Source organism: Gopherus flavomarginatus, chromosome 6 (assembly GCF_025201925.1).
Source record: "Gopherus flavomarginatus isolate rGopFla2 chromosome 6, rGopFla2.mat.asm, whole genome shotgun sequence".
NCBI classification, from domain to species: domain Eukaryota; kingdom Metazoa; phylum Chordata; order Testudines; family Testudinidae; genus Gopherus; species Gopherus flavomarginatus.
Genome location: NC_066622.1, coordinates 496,465 through 517,001, shown reverse-complemented (window position 1 = coordinate 517,001; position 20,537 = coordinate 496,465). Strand labels below are relative to the sequence as shown.

Sequence of the window (20,537 nt, the reverse complement as noted above, 5' to 3'; positions counted from 1 at the left end):
CTGCATGAAGATCACCACTGATGAAGCTCGGGCTCCTGTGGAATGAGCGGTTACTATGGCCAGAGACAAGACGCTCGCCTGCTCACAACAAGCCCAATACAGGCAGTTATTCAGGACAAGATCCTTTGGGTTGACACGGTTAGCCCTCTCATCCTTTCTGCTATTTCCACAAAGAGTTGCATGGATTTGCAGAAGGGTTTAGTTCTCTCAATATAAAAAGTGAAGGCTTGCCTAATGTCCAATGAATGAAGCCATCGTTTCTCAGAGTTCTTGAGAGGCTTTGGGAAGACAGGTAGGAATATGACCTAGTTGTTATGGAACTGTGACATCACCTTTGGCAGGAAGGCCAGATGGGGGCTCAGCTGGACCTTGTCCTTAAACACCATGTAAGGTGGTTCTGATGCAAGGGCCTTGATCTCAGAGACCCTTCTGGCTGAGGTGATCATCACAAGGAAGGTGACCTTCCAAGAGAGAAGTAGCAGGGATCACTATGCTAATGACTCAAGGGTAGGGGGAGAGGGAGAGAAAGAGCATGATTTTCAACAGGAACAAATTTAAATTCCCTGGGGGGAACGGGGGGAGGATTGGTTTGTGAACTTGAGGATACAGTTTTCCAGCCTCTTGAGAAACTGGACCATTATTTTGCCAGAGAACAGTGATCTGCTGTTCACTGGGGAGGGTGGGGGTCGAAGGCTGAGATGGCTGCCAAATGTACCTTAATAGACAAGAGAGCCAGGCCCTGCTGTTTTAGGTGGAGCAGTCCAAGACAGACTGAAGGAAAGATCAAGGTGGATAGAGATCACGTTCGAAAGCCCAACAAGTGAAATGTTTCCATTTGGCCAAGTATGTAGTCTTGGCAGAAGGCTTTCTACTACCTAGCAAGACCATCTGATCCTGTTCTGAGCAGACCTGCTCTTCAGGGTTCAGCCACGTAGCATCCATGCAGTTCGGTGCAAGGAGGTGAGATTTGGGTGAGGAAACCAGCTGTGGTCTTGAGACATCGGGTGCGGATGGAGTGGGAGTGAGAGCAGAGCTGCCACTGAGAGGTCCAGGAGCATACTGAACCAATGCTGGCATGGCCACGCTAGTGCTATGAGGATAACTTATGCCCTGTCCTGCTTGATTTTTAGAAGAACTGTGTGCACTAAGGGGATGGGGGCGTACAGTAGGTGGTCTGTCCACAAGAGCAGAAAGGTGCTGGAGAGGGAGCCTGGGCTGTGCCGTGCAGTGAACAAAAACAATGGCACTTTCTGTTCTGCCTGATGGCAAACTGATCCACCTGGGGAGGCCTCCATTTTTGGAAGATGAATTTGATGATCTCTGGATGAAGGGAACACTTACGGTGAGAAGAGAAGGATCTGCTGAGGTGATCCTTCAATACATTCCAAGCTCCCAGGAGATGTGAAGCCTAGAGATGAATGGAGCATCTCGCACAGAAGTCTCATAGATGGATGGTCTCCTGACACAGGGCTGAGGATCGAGCCCGTCCTTGCTTATTGATACAGAACCTGGTGCTGTATTGTCTGTCAGGACTTGTAACACCTTGCCTGAGATCTGGGGAAGGAACATCTGGCATGCTAAGTACACCTCTCTGAGCTCCCTGATGTTTATGTGCAGGGAGAGTTCCTTCCTGGGACCAGAGGATCCAAGTCCTGAAGTTGTTGAGGTGGGCTCCCCATGCTACGTTTGACACATCCGAAACTAAGGATACCGATTGTTGTGGGGTAACAAAAGGCACCTCCATTATTACCAGTCTTGGATCTTTCCACCAGTCCAGAGAGGCGAGAACCAGGGGAGGGACCGTAAGCACCGAGTCCAAGCAGTGTCTTCTCAGGGAGCAAAGTGACGCTCGCCACATCTGGAGAGGCCTGAGGCGCAGCCTTGTGTATTGAACCATGTAAGTACAAGCCACCATGTGACCCAGAAGACTGAGGCACACCCAAGCTGTTGTGTTAGGGTGGGCCATGATATTGGATATCAGGTTCGTCATGGTCTGGAAATGGGCCTCCAGCAGGAATGCCCTGGCTTGGGTCGAGTTGAGCACAGCCCGAATAAATTCCATTCTCTGAACTGGAACAAGAGTTGACTTCTGCTTATTTATCAGCAGGCCCAGTGCTCAGAAGGTGGCTCGGACCGTGCTGATGCTATTCTGTACTTGAGCCTGCAACCAACTTCTGATCAGCCAGTCGTTGAGGTACAGGTAAACTTGTATGCCTCGCCGCCTGAGGAAGGCTACAACAACCAAACATACACTTTGTGAAAATGTGCAGGGCTGCCGATAGGCCAAAGGAAAGGGTGGTGAATTGATAGTGGCGCTGACACACTATAAACCTGAAAAATCTTCTCTGGTCACGGAAGATAGAACTGTGAAAGTATGAGTCCTCTAAGTCGAGGGCAGTTTACAGTCCCCTGGATCTAGAAAAGGAACGGAGGAGGCCATGAAGACCATGTGGAACCTCAATTACCTGAGATATCTGTTGAGGCAACACAGGTCCAAGATGGGCTGGAGGTCCCCTTTGGCATTAGGAAATACCGGGAGTAGAACCTCTTCCCTCTCAAGTCTTGAGGAGTTGCCTCCATGACCCCCACACGTAAAAGGGGATTACACCTCCTAGAGGAGGAGTTGATTGCAAGAAGGTCCCTGAAGAGGTATTGAGGGGGAAGAGGAGGGCAGAAACTTCAGGGTATAACCAGCTGTCACTGTGTTCAGGACCAATGGTCCAATGCTGTGAATGACCATGCCAGGCTGAAGAGCGACAGACGGTCCAAAAATAAAAGGGGAGGCAGATCTGACACTGTGACTGGTATAGCGCCATTGGGCACACCTTCAAAAAGCCTGCTTGGGCCGATCAGAGTATCTCTGAGACCCGACTGGGAGGCTGAGGTGGGCAGAAATGGTTGGTGCTATTTATAACTCCTTCCGTTTCTTTTGTAAGGCTCCTGCCTTGGAGGTGCCGAGAATCAAGTAGGCTGCTGGGGCCTGAAGTGCTTTCTAGAAGCAGACAGAGTGCACGGGCCTAAGGATCATAGAGCCCTTCAGTCCATGAAGTTTTGTGTCCATCTGCTCTGAGAAAAGAGAGGAGACTTCCAAGGGGAGTCTCTGGATGGACTACTGGACCTCACTGGGAAGTCCAGAGGACTAGAGCCAGGAACAGCACCTCATGGTGACCACAGAGGCTGCTGTCTGGACTGTCAAGTCGGCAGCATGCAGAGCCGCCTGGAGAGAGGGCCTGGCCACGTTCTAACCCTCTTCTAAGAGGGCTGCAAACTCCTGTCTTGACTTTTGGGGTAGGGAGTCTTTGAATTTATTCAGGGAGTCCCACAGATTAAAATCTTATCTCCCCAGCAAAGCAAGTGCAGGTATTCAAACTCACCTGCCAGCACAGAATTATTTTCTGCCCTCTTTGAAGTGAGGGCCAAAGAAGGAGGAGTTTGCCACAGGGCCTGGACTGGTTCCATCACAGTTTCATTGACGGGTAGGGCCACCTTCGATGGTGCTGCTGCAGCCAGGATATCAATAAGACTGTGTGATGTCTCTTTGAGCTCCTCCATCTCCAAGCCCACGTTTAAAGCGACCTGCTTCAGAAGGTCCTGATGGGCCCAGAAATCATCCTGAGGAAGCAGGCTACTGGGACCCGCGATAGCCTTGGCTGGGTAGTACAAGAAGGCTTGCACTGGAGGAAGAGCTCCTCCTTCTTCCTCTGGTTTGACTATGTCCACTAGAGGCGTCTCCTGGACGTCAGTACTGGGGTCAGTAACAGAACTGGTGCCAAGTGGGAAAGAGCAGTAGCCCATCTTTCAGAGACCACAGAGTAGGACTGGTGGGAGGAAGGACCCAGGATCGGAGGAAAACATCAGAGGTTCCAATAGCACCACTGTGTAGGCCAGTGACCCGCTGGCCAGATTTCTGCTGGAGGACTGGTGCTGAAGCTCAGTGGAGCATAGGCTGGGTTCCGCGATGGTGGGCTTTTGGCGGTACATGACGTTACCCTTCGGATTCTGAAGAGGATTCTTCTCTCAGCAACCACAGTGGAGTAGTACCCACTTTTGCCTCCATGTGGTGCTGGGGCTCCGGGGACCAGTGGTGTGCCAGAGATAGGGATGCTGGGAAAAAGTGCAGCCTTCCCCCACGTCAGGGGTCTCCGAACTATGGCTCGCAGGCTGGATCCGGCCTGGGGCTTCCATTTGTCCGGCCCTCCAACCAATAGGGGAGAAGCGAACAGCTGAGTAGGCAGCCAAGCAGGCAGGGGGAGAGGCCGCCAGCAGCAGTTCACACAGGGCGGCAGCACAGCTGAGCTGTGCAGAGGGGTGAGTGCCTCTGTGAGCCAGTGTCCCCTGAAAAGGGGAGCCAACTTAGGGGAGAGTCGTTGCTGCAGCTGAGCAGGTCCAGTGAGAAGAAAACAGGCAGGCTGAAGCTGAGTAGGCACACAGAGCAGGCAGGGGGAGGGGCTGCCGGCAGCAGCTCGGGCGGGTTGGGGGGGGGGGGGGAGAAGAAGCTCAGCTGAGCTGTGCGGAGGGGCAAGTGCCCCTGGGAGCCAGTGTCCCCCCAAAAGGGGAGCCAACTTAGGGGAGAGTTGCTGCTGCAGCTGAGCAGGCACGGACCCCTGGCTTAGAGTAAAAATACAAGCCAGATGCTTAATTACATCTCCAATAAATGGAGTGAAGAAGATGGAAATTAACAATTTCATAAAGGTTAAATTTTAACTACAGCACTAATAGAACCAAACAGTATTTGTATGATACCAATGTGAGTTTTAGAAATAAAATAAAAAAAATTACGTGAAATGATTTTTAATGTATTGACAAATATTTTGTGTGATTTCACAGTACCTGCATCGATTAACTTTCATCCCTGACTTAGAATTTAATGCAACACTGACACTGTAGAGTTGTGCTGTTTTTTTAACGATTTTGCAAGTATTTGCATATATGTAATTTCTTTCACAGTGGCTTTGGCCGGTGAAGCCTCTTCAAAAAATCTAATATGGCCCTCGTCTCATAAAGTTTGGAGACCCTTGCCCTAGGTGGTGCTGGGGGATCCGGTGCTGGGAAGGTGCCCAAAGCACCCTGTTCCCTCCTGCTTCCAGTTGCCACAGCTGGTGGGTGCCCCATTGGTGTTGACAGGACAGGAAAAAAGAGAAGGTCCCTAGCCACCTGAAAAGCCTCCGGGGTCAATGGCAACTTCAGTCCGCGGACATCAAAAGGAAGAAGCCTTGCCAAAGCAAGAAGCGTTGTTCCAACAATTGTCACGGGCTGTAAGAAGGAGCTGAGAGGGTCAGGGGCCAGGAGTGCCCCTTATACCACTGCATAACTTGCAGCACCACAGGGCCCTAGAGCCAGCCCAATGGATACTACTAACGGAAAAATCTCAAGCAAGAGTGCACGTGGTGTGCGCACACACCTAGCATGGAATGAACACGAACAAGCAGATGTTTCAGACAGGGCCTGTCTCTGCTTGTCCATGGTTTTTTGATGCTAAAAATAGGATGGGGATCAGGCTGTAGTGCTCTGATCTGAAATTCACAATGGCAAGACAAGAGACAATGGGTTCAAACCACAACATGGAAGATTTAGATTAAATCTCAGGAAAAACTTCCCCTAGCTGTAAGAACAGTAGGACAATGGAACAGACTGCTTAAGGAGGTTATGGAAGCTCCTTCACTGGAGGTTTTCAAAAGAAGGCTAGATAGCCATCTCGGACGGTTTAGACACAACAAATCCTGCACGTTGGCAGGGGATTAGACTAAATGACCCTTGTGGTCCCTCCTAATCCCAATGATTCTGAATCTTTCATTCATGTCATAGCTTTTCCATAGGTTGCTGAGACTGTGAATGGGACAAAGTTCATCCTGGCATTCTTGTACAGTCCTCTCTGGACAAAGTCCAATGACTTCATTTAGTCAAAGTTATAGGTAGCCCTTCTGCTCTCAAATTCAAAGAGCCAAGCACCAATCTGGGGTCTAACTCCAAATAACGCTGGTCAGGAGATCCACAGATAGCTCTGAGGCATCTGAGGGCAGTTACTGACCCTGTACTTGTCCTAGCTATCACTGCAAAGAGATATTTTCTTCTATTGTACTTCACAGATTGCTTCAACTTGTCATATTACATCTATTCCTTTCTATAGTGTTTGGTAGGAGTTAGAATTAAAAGCCAACTTTTCTGATGACTCTGAATAGCCTCAGGTTTCCATAAAGTTCCCATTGTATCACTAAGACATCTGGGGATCAGATGTTCAAACAAATCAGTTTCAAGGCCCCATTTACCTGCATGTAAAAGAGCTGAGTCCCTGGTTCTCTCTCTCTCTTTTCAGGGAGAAGCCCTTCAGCTGTGTGAATTTCTTTAAGTTGAGAAGACTACGCTTGTAATATTGTCCACCCTGATGAGAGAGTCAAGGGTGCTAAAGGTGGCAGGTGACAGTTCATATTTGATTGTTTGTGTTGGCCTGCCGCCTGAGAGTTTTCATGCTCGAAAGAGGGGTCTGAGGCCAGAACTGCCTGGACTTAGTTGCCTACATAGTGAGGAGGCCATTGTCTGGTAAAAATCTCCCCCAGTTAGAAATGCTGAGTCCTTGACCACCAGGGATAATAGCCAGACTTATTTTTGTTAGTGACAACAGGACGAATTTTGTCTGGTGTGTACTGAGGAATCTTCTGGCCTTATAAACTTCAGACTGTGTAGGTGCTGGTGGGTTCGAAAGAAGTAAATGGTGGAGGCTCCTTATGGCCTATCAGGTCTTCCACATTTGGGCAGCTGTCACGCTCATTGCTCCACAGCTATCTGCTGGGGGAGAGGAGGTGGAGGAGAGGCGTGGCAGGCTGCAGCAGAAGGCTCGAGCAATAACCTGAATATTTGGGCATGGCGACCTGCAGCAACCGCTGGGAACAGCTGCCCAAGAGCCGGGGCATGGCGACCCGCAGCGACCACTGGGAACGGCTGCCCAAGAGCCGGGGCATGGCGACCCGCAGCGACCGCTGGGAACGGCAGCCCAAGAGCTGGGGCAGGGCGACCCGCAGCGGCAGCTGATGACAGCTTGATACTTTCTCAGTCTTGTCGGTCTGTCAGGACACCTCTGTCCCTCTTATGTCTCTCTCCAGTATGTATGAGAACAGATAGATCGTTATAGATCTAGGGGAAAGCAGACCTCCTAAGGGTAATTTTACAGAACTCATTACACTCTTGCCTGACAGTCTCTCCTCTATTTGATTTAGATAAAAAAATTATAGTTTACAATTTTATTCTCTAACTTGGGTGTGAAATGCTGACCTTCCTTTCCTAAAGAGGAAGAGTTCCTCTGTTGGTGGGAGAGATCTGCAAGCTTCAAGAATCAGCATGTTTATGGTCTGGTCCTTTCTACACTGATATGCCATGCTGCACTCTGAAGGTGAGGAGGGAAATGGTGCTGAATGGATTATTCATTTTATGCCCCTTTGGGAGTTTGTCCCTATGATCCTGCTTCAGAGAGAGTAGCAAACTTGAGCTCAGAGATTGCTCTGTAAACATTTCAAGTGGATACCAATCGCTGTGCTCAAGGAGGTTGAGCTTATTTGTCTCCCTTCCCCTACATGGGCCCTTATAGGTCTGTCAAGGAAGGTACTGGCTTCGGGCTCAGGGATGGGCTTAGGTTGACCAGATGTCCTGATTTTATAGGGACAGTCTCGATTTTAGGATCTTTTTCTAGGCTCCTATTATTCCCCATCCCCAGTCCCAATTTTTCACATTTGCTGTCTGATCACCCTAGATGGGTTCCTCCGAAGCTCTACCTCTTCTACCACATATGAGCCATATAAGTCTGTTTCCATCGAAGGACAGTTGTGTGTTACAGGGGTCAGCATGGGGAAGGAGCTGGGCTTGCAGATCCCTTGCTGAACTCTCCAGCGTAGACAGCATCAGTGCTGTATCTGGTGACCTCCATCTGCAACCCACAGGGTAAGCGAAGACAGAGGAGGCTGTCAAGCTCCACGGCTAAAGGCATGACTGCTGTTGCGGGTTGCAGAGACTACAGCACTATCTTCCACCAGGTGTTCTATCCTTCTGACATCACTCTCCTCAGGGAGATGGGGGCGGGGGACTGCCTGCCCCAGAGCCACCTCTTTCCAATCCTGCCAGGCTCCCTTCCTGCCAGGGGATGGGGGGCCAAGGCAACCCCATCTAGACTGGGCTGCATCATGCCCAGCAGGGCCAGCTGAGCTCTGCAGCAAGATACTCGATAAGAGGGAGAGCAGGAGACAGAGACCTTCCCTTTCATTGTTGGCCTTTCTGGGCCTAGATTGCTCCCTGAAGCCAGCAGGGCACCAGCTGATGCAAATGCCTCTGAAGGGAAAGTGAAGCTGAGGGGACAATCTCCTCAAAAATCCAGTACAGCCCTGGGACACATCTGGGAATTAGACAAGACACATTGAATCGAACTGTTGGTCTAAAAATTTGAAGCAAAATTTGGAATTTCCCTCAGAAAACCTTTGCAGCGGGAAGGGCTGGTTGAGCCACTGGCTACTGTAAAAGAAAAAAAAACGGGAGTAGGAAATGACCCCTGCTCCAGAGACTGACAGGTCTGTTTCTGCCCCATTCTGTAAGGCTGAAGTACCCATTGCAATGGATGTGTGGACCTTAGCATGAAAAGAAAATATATTCCAGGAATGCATAAAACATCCCTTATGTAGCAGCAATGGTTTGGCTAGGCCAGGAAGATTTCTGGACCTCTCTCTGAAAAGGGTCCCATTCTTCTATAAACAGAGTTGGGAAGGGTGTACAAGAAGTGGTAAAGACTCTTAGCCTGATGTCTCATGAATAAGGCTACCATTTTTCATGGAGGTCGCGGAAGTCACGGAATCCATGACTTCTAGCGACCTCTGTGAATTCAGCCCTGTCGGCCGGGAACTACAGCAGGGAGACCACAGCTCCCCTGGAGTTCCCGGCTGCCGTGGGCCCCATGCTGCTCTTAACTGCTGCGGGTGGCAGGGCTCCCCTCCCCCCCTGCAGCTCCCGGCTGCTGTGAGCAGCGTGGCCCCTGGAGTTCTGAGCAGCCGTAGGGGTATCCTGGAGCTCTGAGCCCCCACAGGTGGTGAGGGCCCCCAGAGTGGCCCCGCAGTTGCCAAACCTCTGCAGGTGGTGTGGGGACCCCACAGCTGGGCTTTGTCAGGGATATTATTAGTAAAAGGGCATGGGTCTTCTCAAGAAGGAAAAGAGATTTGAGTGAATGCCTGTCGGATGGTGCCAATAGTGCAGCGGCAATTTGGACTCTTTACAAGAGCCTCAGGTCCTCTCCTCTCAGATGTATGTATAGACAACAATCATATCCCCTCTTGGCCTTCATTTTGCAAGGCTACACAAGCCACACTCTTTTAGTCTCCTCTTGTAAGACAAGCTCAATTCCCCTGACTGGCATTGGAGCCCTTCTCTGCACCTGTTCCAGTATGAATTCATCATTCTTGAACATGGATGATCAGAACTGCACACAGTTTTCCAGATGAGGTTTTACCAATGCCTTGAACAATAGCATACCTCCCTATTTCTTCTGCAAATACTTATACACGTATATGCCTTTATCTGCATCTGGGACTTGAAATGGTTTTCTTGCTCACCCAGCCCAGACCTTGCACCTAGGACACCATAGGATTGGCCTCCATTTGCTCCTGTATTCACACAGGTTCTTACCTGCATCTGGGACCCAATAACTGTATTATTGCAGGCCAACTCTGTCTTGTTGATTGTGTCCAGCACAGCAGTTTTGCCCACAAATTCTTTATTGGTGCTTAGATGCCGTTCCAGGAGGTTCTGTACATCAGCACTGTACTGGTTAGTAAAGGCTTCTTCATACTGATCTGTCCAGAGCCGTATCCGGTTCTCCCATCCCTCAGCTGTGTTCTCATCCAGGGCATGTGCTTCAGAAGGCGAATTCTGCATCAAAGAACATAGGGTGAATGAATAGCACTTGCTGGGAGAAATCTTGATCCTAGAATCTCTGGTGGAAGTGCTGGAGCTCACCAGCCTTCTTCCTCTATTGCCAGAACTAGAAAAGTGAATCGCTCACCAAGCCCTGGGCCCCACTCAAATACTCAGATGATCACATGGGTACCCAAGAGGTGGTATCATTACATTTTACACCCTCTAACACAGAGCATAAAGCTGCTTCTTATAGTGAGCCATGGAAAATTTTGCATTGGATGAAACCCATAAGGGACACACTGCTTGAATTGTCCTATATGGAGAGAAGACAGACTCAGAGGCATGGGAAACAGAGAAACAAGACCAGTTTTTCTCACTTGCCTCCTGACCTCCTCCTTTTCCCCCTGCTCCTCTTGCCTGTTCTTCCCCTTCCAGCCCTTTATTCCCCACTCCTCATTTTGCTCTCGCCCCAACATTCATTCTATAGTTCCCAACCCCAAAAACAGAAAGGACAAAACACAAAAAGGTAAATGTTTAAGAATAAAAAGTAGAAATAGGCTAGTAAAAATGCACACTTGTGTAGAGGTTGCAAAAAGGGAAACTTAGAAATAACAGAACAGGTAGAGGATTAAATAGTAGAAATAGACACAATAAAATAGTTAAAAATAACAAGATATAAACAAACACTTCACTCTGGTTTGGAACATTACAGGTGTGCCCATTGTCCAAGTGCTCATCATTCTGTGTCTTGATTACTGCAACATCCTGTCCTCTGATCTTGACAAATGGAATCTTGCTCCGCTCATATCCACTAAGAATGCTGCTGCTAAGATCATTTTCCTAGCCTGTCACTTTGGCCATGTCTCTTGCTATCTCTCCACCAGTTCCCTGTTCTCTACCGAACTAAACATAAGTTGTTTGTATTCACTTTCAAGGCCACTCAGGATCAATCCCCACTTTACATATAATTTCTCATTTGCTGCCAACTCCTGCCTCCAATTGACCCATGATTCCAGCCTTCATCACCTAGTTGTAAAGTTTTCATAAACATGCACCTTCATGCTTTCTCCCAGGCTAACCCCTGTGTTTGCGAGGCACTCACCATAAACATCTGCAAAGCTACCTCATGATCCTCCTTCAAATGCTCCTTTGTTGTGATGCCTACAAAGAACTTGACGACAGTCAGGTTGCTGGTGTGCTAAGACCACTGCCTACCACTAGCACTGTCTCATAGTTTCCCGGTAATCCCACATGTCTGTATACATCTGTTCCTTGTTTCACACTTGGAGCACATCTGTTCCTTGTTTCACACTTGTAAACTCCTTGGGGCAGGAACTGTCTTTTTGTTCTTTGTTTGTACAGAACCTAGCACCGTGGAGTTCTGGTCCAAGACTAGGGCTCTAGGTGCGACGATGATGTAATTAATAAATAATTGTAAAATAAATATGTAAGTATACAATATTAGCACTGTTAGCTTGTCCTACCTTCCCTTCCACTGTTTTCACACTGATTTGCTGCATTTTCTCTTAAACCAGACCGTGTTTTACATGTTTGTGTGGCACTCAACACAGTGGAGGGCTCTAATCCTGAGCACAAATAGAGTGGGTGCAGAACCGGGCAATGAAAAGCAGCTAGAAGCATGGAAAGACCTCTGCATGAGATGATATTGAGAAGGCTGGGATTGTAGTTTTGACAGGAAATGAATGAGGCCACGATAAAGGCATTATTAAAAGTGAATGAGAGAGAATATAATTAGGTGCTCCTGTTTACCCTCTCTTATAAGACTACAGCAAGGGAGCCAAGCAATAAAATTGGAAGGCAATAAATTTAACAGGGAAATTATTTTTCTATTACATAATTAACCCATGGAACTCTCTGACACAAGATACTGAGGCCAAGAACTTAGAAGGATTCATAAAGGACTGAAATGTTTTTGGCATTGATAACTCAGTGACAGGCACCACAGAATGATCTCAGAGTATAAGAAAATTCACAATTATGTTGGATCAGATAAACAAAGGATAACAATATTCAGAAACATGAGTTACATACATAACTGTCCAATAAAGGATTTTGTGCAACTTCCTCTGAACCATCAGGTACTGGCGACTATCAGAGCCAAAACACTGAACTAGGATGGTGAGACATACCAGGTACAATCCAGACTAATGAGTAGCTGTTTCACCCCTGCCCTCTATCCTGGGGTGCTCTTTACAATGCTTTGCTGCTGTAGCCTCCAGCCTGGACTCTACCCATGTATGTCGAAGGGGCTCAGCAAGCAGAGTTTATGCACAGCTTGTTATTTTAAATGAGGTTTACACTTTAAGCACTGGTATACCAAATTTTAAGTGAGTTTCAAGTGTGATGGCTGGAAACAGTTAAAGAGAGGTGTTGTCTGTGCTGCAAGAACACAAAGAGGGGTTTTCTAACAAGCCAAGGAAGACACTTGCTAACCGATAAAAAAATCACTACAGAAGGACCAGGGCCCACTGTCAAGGTGCAGGAACAGAAAAACAAAGCAAGTTGGACCTAGGAGTAATTAAAGATTCTGACAGCTCTTGGGCTTTGCCTGCAACCTGGATCTCTCAGAAAGACAACACTGTAAGGTTTTGTGCTGACTGTAGAAAATGCAATGCTGTCAGAGCCAGATGTGTATCCCATGCATAGAACTGATGATATGCTGGACATTTTAAGCAAAGCCAAATATCTCAGCTCTTTTGATTTAACTAGCAGTTATTGACAGATTCCTTTCAAAAAGGATTCACAGAAAAAATCAGGTTTCACCACTGATATGGGACTCTAAGAGTCCACAATGTTACAGGCTGGGGTAATACAGGGAACATCCTTCCCCTTGACTTTTTGTCTCCTGGTACCCAACTGGAAATCTTTTTCAAGAACGGACTGAAACTGTAAAAGGGAAGGACAAACATGCCAAGGCACCCTCCTTTCTCCCTCAGTGCTCATTGTATTCACTGCATCTGAAATGACAACGGGAGAAGGGGTCCTGACCTAAGAAGTTTGGTCAGAGAGATTGCTGAAAGCATATGATGAGAAACTTTGCTCGACTCTGTTACAGTTTATTAAGTTAGGTATCAGTAGCATTTTAACTTTATTTTCTTATAACTCTATCTGACTTTTATGCCTCATTACTTGTACTCATTTAAAATCTCTTTATAGTTAATAAACTTGTTTTATTGTTTTATCTACTTCAGTGTGTTTATACTGAAGTGTTCTGGAAACTCCATTTGGGGTGGCAAGCTGTGCTCATATTATTTGTATAAAGAGATAATGGACTTAGTATAACTTGTATTGTCCAGGAGAGGGCTGGACAGTACAGGACATACATTTCGGGGGGGGGAGGAGAAGGAGAGAGAATCTGGATACGAGTCAACAGGGTGCCCTTGTTGCCAAGAAGGCTAACAGTATTTTGGGCTGTATAAGTAGGGGCACTGCCAGCAGATAGAGGGACGTGATCATTCCCCTCTATTCGGCATTGGTGAGGCCTCATCTGGAGTACTGTGTCCAGTTTTGGGTCCCATACTATAAGGAGGATATGGAAAAATTGGAAAGAGTCCAGTAGGGCAACAAAAATGATTAAGGGGGCTGGAGCACATGACTTCTGAGGAGAGGCTGAGGGAACTGGGCCTATTTAGTCTGCAGAAGAGAAGAATGAGGGGGGATTTGAGAGCTGCCTTCAACTACCTGAAAGGGGGTTCCAAAGAGGATGGATCTAGACTGTTCTCAGTGGTAGCAGATGACAGAACAAGGAGCAATGGTCTCAAGTTGCAGTGGGGGAGGTTTAGGTTGGATATTAGGAAAAACTTTTTCACTAGGAGGGTGGTGAAGCACTGGAATGGGTTACCTAGGGGGGTGCTGGAATCTCCTTTCTCAGAGGTTTTTAAGGCCCGGCTTGACGAAGCCCTGGCTGGGATGATTTAGTTGGGGTTGGTCCTGCTTTGAGCAGGGGGTTGGACTAGACACCTCCTGAGGTCCCTTCCACCCCTGATATTCTATGATTGAATCTAAGACTGGGAGTGTGTTGGGATCACTCTGCAGTCTAATCAAGACTGGTGAGAGCCAGAGAGTAACCCCAGCATGGCTGACAGGCTGAAGTTGCACAGAGATACTCAGGGTGTGGCTTGCATGCTCAAAGGCTGTTTGTGAACAACCCAAGTGGGAACTCCTTCAGCAAGGCATTATAAGGCACCCAAAGCTGCAGAGCAGGGGTGACACAGCTGCTCATTAGTCTAGATTGTATCCTGGTACATCACAGACGGACCTTGGTCTGATCTGGTAGATAAATGTCACATTTCTAGGACAGTTCTTTGGTCCAGATGTAACCCTTTCCCCAGAAATGGTACCTGTGAGACAACTATTACCAATTCGGAAAGCCTGAATACTTACATTCATCCATCCCAGTTCATGGGGCATGGAGAGGAATAACACCATTTCTGTTATGGACCCCAATATTATTTAAAAACGTATATGGTATTAGATACCAAAGTGATAGACAACTTACAAGTACATTAGGTCAGGGCTTATCCAGAAGCTAGTGTTAGAATCAGAGAGCCCCAGACAGATAAATCAGGAAAAAAAACTACTGAGAGAAGTGACACAATCATGCAGGCAGCTCGGTTCCACTCACCTTCATCCGCAGAGATTTCCGTGAACCTTCTCGAAAGGCCTGTGCCCAAAACAAGAGAATGCTGCCCATCAGTATTTATACCTTTTCTTTAGATTTCTATAAAGCACTCTCCCCTCACTCGATGGAGTCCAAGGATCACATTTAAATTAGATAATATTAAACATGTAAATTACTCCCAGCCCAATTGCCCAGAGATCACAGCATTTCACAAAACATGGCCGAAGCCACAGGAAGATTTAAACAGGAGGTGCTGGACCTGAACAGAAAAGCCCACAGGAGGACTCCAGCAGACATTCTGAACTGAGAAAGTTCAACTCCCCTCGACCTGACTAAGGCAAAACCTTGGGACCACGAGAAAGAGCGAGCTGACCAATCTCATCTGCCTTGGTAAGGAAGAGAGTCGAGGACCATCTCTCATTGAGCTTTATTGTTCAGTAATACTACGAACTGAATCAGCCAGTTTTATCAACAACCACTGCAGATCACAGAGGGTTGGCACTATCAACTCCTTAACCCTAATGAGTAAGCTGTATTCTGTTATGTCTGTGGCTGCAGATCAAACTCAAGGAATGCCCAAGTAAGTAACAAATTACACTAATCAAGCTGCTGGTGAAGAAGACACAAATAACACGTATTGTCTGCTTCACAACACACACAGGCATGATGAAGAACAATCCAAAGCTATTCAAAATCCCCAAACCCTTTCATCAGACTCATACCACCTCAAAGAAAGCCACCCAGAAGTGCCACGAGTTGTGGGTATTACAGAAAGGGAGCTGTTAGACAACATGGAGATCTCCTTCCCAAGAATCAGCTCATCCCATGCAGAACAGTTCTGCCTACCCCCACCAGTAACTGCATCCCAGACACACAGCACACACCTCTGAGAAAGAACAGAGTCTTCTTAACATTTCAGTCCCATCATAACAGTGAACCATCTGCCACAGGCAGATGTGGACCCCTGAAGCTCAACTTCCCCTCCACCACTGAACTCTGATGAACCAGCAGGGGGAATGGAGATGCAATTTAAAACCAAACCTAAAGCCTTTGAATGCCAATGGGCAGTGTAGGGAAACAAAAGGGAAGACAGATCAATCTGTAAGCTCCAGGCTGCGGTGGCCAAACAGCTCATAAAGATGAGGCAGTGGTGGAACTTAAGAACTTCCTGCCCATACAGGCATTGCTTACGCACAGTAACCAAAGGATGACCCACATCTGGGCGTGCTGACCACAGCAGGGATCAGCCTGCACTCACCAATACTGTGTCCCGCATTTGGTTTGGGCTGTTTCTGCCATGCTTAAATACCTTGATTTTCTTGGCCTTTGGTGCAGTGCGAGCTTTCTCCATACTCCTCTTCCTCTTCTTAGGTTTGTTTCTGCGGACCCGATTAACAGTGAGAGTGATACTTGTGGGTGTGTGCTGCGTAGCTGTGTACAACACTGTGGAAGGGGAGAGCTCCTCATCCCAACTCTCGGTTGCACTACTGTCTCCACCTGCAGGGAGGAGTATTATGTTAGCAACTTTATGTCTATCATGGAGAGATCTGCATGCCCCTTGGTCCCCCTTCATGATGATTTCCTAGTTAGACATTTCTCCCCAACCTGAAAGCCCCGCAAACTCAACCTCCCCTCCACCACTCTCTCAACCTTCTGACGCTGCATGAGATGACATTACTGCATATTTGGTCTCTCTGCCCGCCCCCGCGAGAACTTGCCACATCCCTCAAGTCCCAACGGTGAAGAGGAAAAGACACATTAGTATGTTTATCATAGCTATAGGTGATTAGAGCTCTGAGAGACAATAACAAAGAATCTTCTGGCCCTGCTGGAGGAGACAACAGTGTCACCATTAATCTCAGCATAATCGCAGCCTTACCTGACACATTGTCCTGCTTCCGGCGGCGGAGTCTGATCACTTTCCCTCTGCTCATTCCCCTGCAAAAGGAGAATGGACAATTGAAGCCAGTTTTGTAAGGGTCAGTCAATTTGAAAGTCAACCAGATGTCACAAGCTGCATGCCCCCTAAGGGGCCTAGGGTGGTAAGAGCATCAATTTATCATTCTCATCTCCGCTCCTAGTGTCACCAACACTTGTCAGGTTGACAGAGCAAAGGGGTAGGGCCGATACCTGGCAAAGCACTCGAGAGAACACTTCAACCAGCAACAGGAAGTCCATCCCCAACTCAAATGTGATAGTCTAGCATTAGAAGTGAAAGCAGGAGAAGCCGCCCTGTTCTGCGATGCATCAGAAGTTACCTGCATTTGTCACACTTGATGAGGAAGCCATCTTGGGAGAGAGTGCAGTGACACCAGCTGGGAATGGACTCTCCCTCTGAGGAGCTCTCACTGTCCCCAGAGTTCTCCTCGTCAGGTGAGTGCAAGCCATTCAGCTCAGCACGAGGGATGATAGTCTGAACTGGGGGAGATGCTGGAGGGGTTGGAGGAGGAGGAGCTCCATAATTATGATCCTGAAAATAAACATCTCCATCAGTATTATTTTGAACATAGGGAGTTCAAAGTCTTAGGGTATGTTTACACTGCAGCTGTGCTGCTGCTGCAGCACTTCTGGTGAAAGCACTTTAAGCCAACAGGAGAGAGCTCTCCCATTGGCTTAATAACTCCTGCCTCCACAGAGGTGGTAGCTATGTTGATGGGAGAAGCTCTCCTGCCAACATAGTGCTGTCCACACTGCTGCCTAGGCTGGTGTAACTTGTCACTCCAGGGTGTGCATTATTCACACTCCTAAGCGACATAAATTATACCAAAGAAATTTATAGTGTAGGCATAGCCTAAAACTCAGCTCTAACTCAACAGCCACCCAGGAAATTAACGAACAATTTGAATGGAAAACAGTAGTCTGCAAACAGCTTGAAGCAATAGCTCTGAGGGGCGTGAACTGCACTATTTGTCTCAATTTTGTATATTTGTCACTGTTTTTCTCAAAACTCTGAGAACAATTCAGATGTCAATATTGACTGTTGCACTGCTAATCGTTTTGAAAAAACATCCAGCTAATGTGCTTATCCCAAAATCTCAAACCACTTTCCATGCTTTCCCTCTGCAGATGTCGTCTCCAACCTTTCCAAGTTCTGACAGGTGTGTGTTTTCAGTATGAAAATCTGCAGCACACTGAAAACGAAGTGTGAAGACAGTGTAAAATAAATTGCAGTTGGTATCAGATACCACCAGCAAGGATATTGTGGAAGGTGTTACACATTCATATACTTTGTTCAACAAAATCCTCCATTTTAAAATTTAAAGGAAGCTGTTGCAGATTTTCCTATTTGCCTCACAGAGGATTGCAGGAACCAGGGGATCTTGCCACTGAATCAACATCAAGCTTACTGAAGAGAACATGGGGCCTTGAGAGTAACAAACACACAAAATGCAGCAAGTATGGCAGGACTCATTCACACTGCTGTTGCCCCAAAATAAGCTAAACCAGCAGTTTTTCAACTGTGGCACATGTACCCCTAGGGGTACATGAGCTCTCATCAGGAGGTATGCGAGAAAAATCCTGTAATGGAAGACAACCCATTTTATTTAGTACAGAGGTTTAGTACTAGGGGGGCAAGGAGGAACATGCTGGGGGGCAAGCAGCAACACCAGCCCTGCACAGTGTGGCTCAGGGAGGGAACGTCAACTCCATTCCTTACCGGGCCAATTGAGCTGAGCCTCCCTTTGGAGGTACAATTTTTGGTTGCGCCCTGCCCAAACCAAGACTAACTGGGTGGCCCGCTGAAGTGAGGCTTCCCCAACAGTTAGAAAACCTCTAGAAGCTGTTGCTAAAGGGAAGGCAGAAATCGGGGCAAGGGGGGACCTAACCCCCGCACGCCCACACCCACGCATCGTCTCCGTCTCTCTCAGATGCGAGTACACAGTAGACTACATAGTACGTAGCCTACAAAGTTTGAGCTAAACAAAACAGCAGTTCAATGCTATGTAGGGAAAGGGCAACAGAAGGAGCAAGGGAGCAGCGCGTAAAGTAAGGGGCTGGTACAGCGTAATCCTCTGCAGATTAAGGAGTGACTACTCACTGCATAAGGCAGCCCTCGATAGCTGTGCCTCTGGGTGGCCTCATAGCCATGACTGGAGTACACATTCTTCTCATCGACAGCTGGACTAGCTTCCACGGACTCTGGGCTGCAGAAAATTGCCAGAAGACAGACCCATCAGTGTAGAACCAAATTCCCCCTTGTCAGGCACTTGCCAATATCTCAGCATTCTCCTCTTTCCCACTCGGCACAACTGTAAACACACTGTTAAGAGATCTCAGGGAAACTGAGGTACATTATCCACTTCACAATGTGGCCCATACATGGAGGATGGAGGTGTAGGATAAACCTGTGATTGACAGAACAGGTGGGTAAGCAGGGGTCATGCTAGATAAGGGACAGGTGGGTAAGCAGGGGTCATGCTAGATAAGGGGTAACTAACTCATCTCCTCATGCTGAAGCAGGAGAGGAGTAAGAAACATGCTGACACAGACACACACATTATGTGCATGCTCTCATATTCCTCCCCTATCTTCCCATTCACCTCCAGATACAGTTCAAGATTTCCTACCTTGATTTTAAAACCCTCCATGGACTTGTTCTATCTGGGCCTATGATCCTTATCACACCCTTCTTGTCCCCCCCTCCACGCCCTCTGCCTGGCCAGTGCTGATTTAGTCTCAGTCTCACCACACTGACGCACCACCACCTTCTCCTCCTTTAAATCCAAAAAGAGCACCCCCAAATTGCAGATGAACACACCTCTCCTGCCTTTATGCCTGTTGTTCTTCCCCTCAGCTACTAAGGCTATGTCTACACTACGGCGCTTGCAGAGAGACAGCCTACTGCTGCAGCTGCACTGCTGTAAGGTCTCCTGTGACGCCGCTATATGCTGACAGGAGAGAGCTCTCTCACTGGCATAACTAAACCACCCCCAGTGAGTGGTAGTAGCTATGTCGGCAGGAGACGCCCTCCTGCTGACATAGCGCTGTCCACAGCGGCGCTTTTGTCAGTGAAACTATGTCAGTCGGGGGGTTGGGTTTTTTGCACCCCTGACTGACAAAAGTTTTGTCGACAAAAGTGCTAGTGTAAACAAAGCCTTAGTGTCACTTAACTTCACTGTGTTTTGGGATATAATTTGTATGGAAGCTACCGTTGTCCTAAAAACATCTTGCACAGTTTGGGACGGTTAAAGTAATTCCATGTTGCAAAGCAGGGTCAACAAAACTCATGGCTTGGACAGAAAAGGGCCATAGGCAAAGCAGGCTGACTTAATGCTTCCTACATGTCAACATGTGTTGAATGGGAATTTTGTTGCTAACTTAAAATGACAATGGATATTTTTACCACATGGTGGCGAAAAATATCAGGTCAAAATCAAGTATAAAGTGTGCTATTGGTGAAGGACTGCAGGAGTCCTGAGCAGAGGAGGGATAGCTGCAATTCAGCACAGGGAACTAGTAGATAAGGAGGGCAGCGACAAAATACCAGAAAGGAAATATCCTCTCATTTGAGAGGTATTCCAAAACAGGAGATGGAAGGATATATTACTGCACATGTACAATTATGGGTTGCATTTGAAATGACACAGGAAATAACTGAATCATATCTGTAGTTCCAGGGCAGGTCTACATTTAAAACGCTGCAGTAGTGCAGCTGCGGTGCTGTGGCACTTCTGTAAAGATGCTACTTCGCCCGCAGGAGGCCATTTCCCATCAGTGTTGGTACTCCACTTCCCCAAGAGCTGCCATCAACACAGCGCTGTCTACATCGGGAGTCAGGTCTGTACATCCGCATTGCTCAGGGGTGTGGCTTTTTCTCAGCTCTAAGCGATGTAGTTATAACAATGTAAGTTTATAATGTAGACTTGGCCTCAGTCTCCCCTTCCAAGATTACAGCATGGGAGAAAGAGGCAAAGCAGACAGAAAAGCAGGATTCTCACTCCAGGGTCTTGTGTTGCCAGTGTGAATCCAGGAGAAGCCTGCATACTAAACACTAACACTAAGGGCATGT

General features: G+C 47.6%; 1 protein-coding gene across 7 annotated transcripts in view; it reads right to left on the bottom strand.

Moving 5' to 3' along the window:
* The window catches only part of SETD5 (SET domain containing 5), a 191,017-nt gene that overhangs the window by 88,364 nt on the left and 82,116 nt on the right, over window positions 1–20,537 (bottom strand). For all 7 annotated transcript variants that reach the window (XM_050959807.1, XM_050959811.1, XM_050959810.1 and 4 more), the window contains exons 3-8: window positions 18,567–18,672; window positions 16,786–16,997; window positions 16,407–16,465; window positions 15,837–16,024; window positions 14,531–14,569; window positions 9,655–9,897 (exon numbers count right to left, since the gene is read on the bottom strand). In XM_050959807.1, the coding sequence (XP_050815764.1) occupies window positions 9,655–9,897; window positions 14,531–14,569; window positions 15,837–16,024; window positions 16,407–16,465; window positions 16,786–16,997; window positions 18,567–18,672 (847 nt within the window). The remainder of the gene's footprint in view (window positions 1–9,654; window positions 9,898–14,530; window positions 14,570–15,836; window positions 16,025–16,406; window positions 16,466–16,785; window positions 16,998–18,566; window positions 18,673–20,537) is intronic.